The sequence below is a fragment of the Phaenicophaeus curvirostris genome, chromosome 33 (assembly GCF_032191515.1).
Source record: "Phaenicophaeus curvirostris isolate KB17595 chromosome 33, BPBGC_Pcur_1.0, whole genome shotgun sequence".
NCBI classification, from domain to species: Eukaryota; Metazoa; Chordata; class Aves; order Cuculiformes; family Cuculidae; genus Phaenicophaeus; species Phaenicophaeus curvirostris.
The window spans coordinates 1045459-1047476 of record NC_091424.1 but is presented as its reverse complement, the minus strand read 5'-3'; the positions used below and the strand labels follow the sequence as shown (position 1 = coordinate 1047476).

The 2018-nt window shown below is 50.7% G+C and overlaps 1 protein-coding gene across 1 annotated transcript; it reads left to right on the top strand.

Moving 5' to 3' along the window:
* The first annotated feature begins 363 nt into the window (after nucleotides 1–363).
* On the top strand, nucleotides 364–1320 carry LOC138732548 (olfactory receptor 14J1-like). The gene has a single exon (XM_069879167.1). It carries the CDS (start codon nucleotides 364–366, stop codon nucleotides 1318–1320), a length of 957 nt encoding a protein of 318 aa, XP_069735268.1.
* The last annotated feature ends 698 nt before the right edge of the window (nucleotides 1321–2018 follow it).

Below are 2018 nucleotides of genomic sequence, written 5' to 3'. Positions count from 1 at the left end.
AGATGAGCAGAGATGCAACGAGCGAGAAAATGTTGTTTTGTTTCTGAAATGAGCTGTGTGTGTCCTGGGCTGAAAGTGGGGGCTGAGACTTTAGGAATGGGTGAGATATTAGGTGATGTGAGGTGGATCCCTCTGCAGGGCTGACTCCTCGCAGCTAGCAGGCAGAGGACCTGGTCCTCCAGCACATTCAGCCAGTACCAACAAGGGTTCCAGGAACGGAGCTGAAGGAAGGGTTGAGAGAAACTGAAAAACAGTGGCAAGGGTAAAGTGTGAGAAATGGCTTTGATTTTACTCAAAGAAGTCTCCCATAACTTCTCACTGTAATTTTCTTTTTGTTCAGTGCTTCACATGCAGACACAGCAGATGTCCAACAGCAGCTCCATCACCCAGTTCCTCCTCCTGGCATTCGCAGACACACGGGAGCTGCAGCTCTTGCACTTCTGGCTCTTCCTGGGCATCTATCTGGCTGCCCTCCTGGGCAACGGCCTCATCATCACCACCATCGCCTATGACCACCACCTCCACACCCCCATGTACTTCTTTCTCCTCAACCTGTCTGTTCTTGACCTGGGCTCCATCTCAACCACTGTCCCTAAATCCATGGCCAATTCCTTCTGGGATGCCAGGGCTATCTCCTACATGGGATGTGTTGCCCAGGTCTTCTTTGTGTTGTTCTTGTTTGGTGCTGAGTATTCTCTTCTGACTGTCATGTCCTACGACCGCTACGTTGCCATCTGCAAACCCCTGCACTACGGGGCCCTCCTGAGCACCAGAGCTTGTGTCCACATGGCAGCAGCTGCCTGGGGTGCTGCATTTCTCTACGCTCTGCTGCACACGGCCAATACATTTTCCCTGCCCCTCTGCCAGGGCAATGCTGTGGACCAGTTCTTCTGTGAAATCCCACAGATCCTCAAACTCTCCTGCTCACACTCCTACCTCAGGGAAGCTGGACTTGTTATGGACAGTGTCTCTGTAGCATTTGTCTCTTTTGTTTTCATTGTGGTGTCTTATGTGCAGATCTTCAGGGCTGTGCTGAGGATCCCCTCGGAGCAGGGAAGGCACAAAGCCTTTTCCACGTGCCTCCCTCACCTGGCTGTGGTCTCCCTGTTCATCAGCACTGCAGCATTTGCCTACATGAAACACCCTGCCATCTCCTCTCCATCCCTGGACCTGCTGGTGTCAGTTCTATACTCTGTGGTGACTCCAGCACTGAACCCCCTCATCTACAGCTTGAGGAACCAGCAGCTCAAGGATGCAGTGTGGAAACTGATAACTGGATGGTTCTCTGAAGCAATGAACTGCTCATCTCCTTCTGCATAGCAGTTATCATACAACTCATGTCAGGCCCACGCTGGCTTCTCTATTTGTTTTGTTATTGATGTTTTCAATTGGGATAATGTTTTTCTCCTGTTTTATGTCATTCTCTTCTTGTCTTTTCTTACTGATGGGCTGTACTCTCTGTGTGTGTAAACACTATAAAGTGATTTTCAATTACTTTTTTCCTGATAACTTTCCTCCAAGGCATTTTTGGAGCTGCAGGGAGAGTTCCTGTGGGCACGGGTGGAGGGGAAAAGAGTCCTGGCATGGCAGCACTGCCAGGCACCAGCACTTCATCTCCAGAGCTGTTCTCTCTCCACTTCCACACCCTCCTCCTCACCCCTTGCCTTGCTGTAAGGCCTGAGGGCTCTGAGCTTGGTCACAGCTGTGCTGTGTGGCAGTGCTGTGCCCGTGGGCAGGGACAGGCAGTGCATGCTTTTGGGACAGAGCTGGCTCCAAAACAGCTTTTCCATAGATTGAGGGGAATCTCCTCAGGGCAGCGAGGAGCTGAGGTCATGAACCTCATCTGGTTCACTGTGTCTTGAGCAGGAGAGTGAGATGATGTCCAGGTATGGTAAAACAAGCCTTCTTTTGTCTAGCCAAGTCCTGGGAGGGTTATGGATGTATCTGGCGTTAAGAGATCTATTGTGTTTGTGAAACTCTTAATCCATTGAGGCACATATAGGTCTCAGGGGGACGGT

Bases quoted from the DNA above. Each gene is read 5' to 3' on its own strand.
- LOC138732548 (XM_069879167.1), top strand. From the start codon at position 364: ATGTCCAACAGCAGCTCCATCACCCAGTTCCTCCTCCTGGCATTCGCA.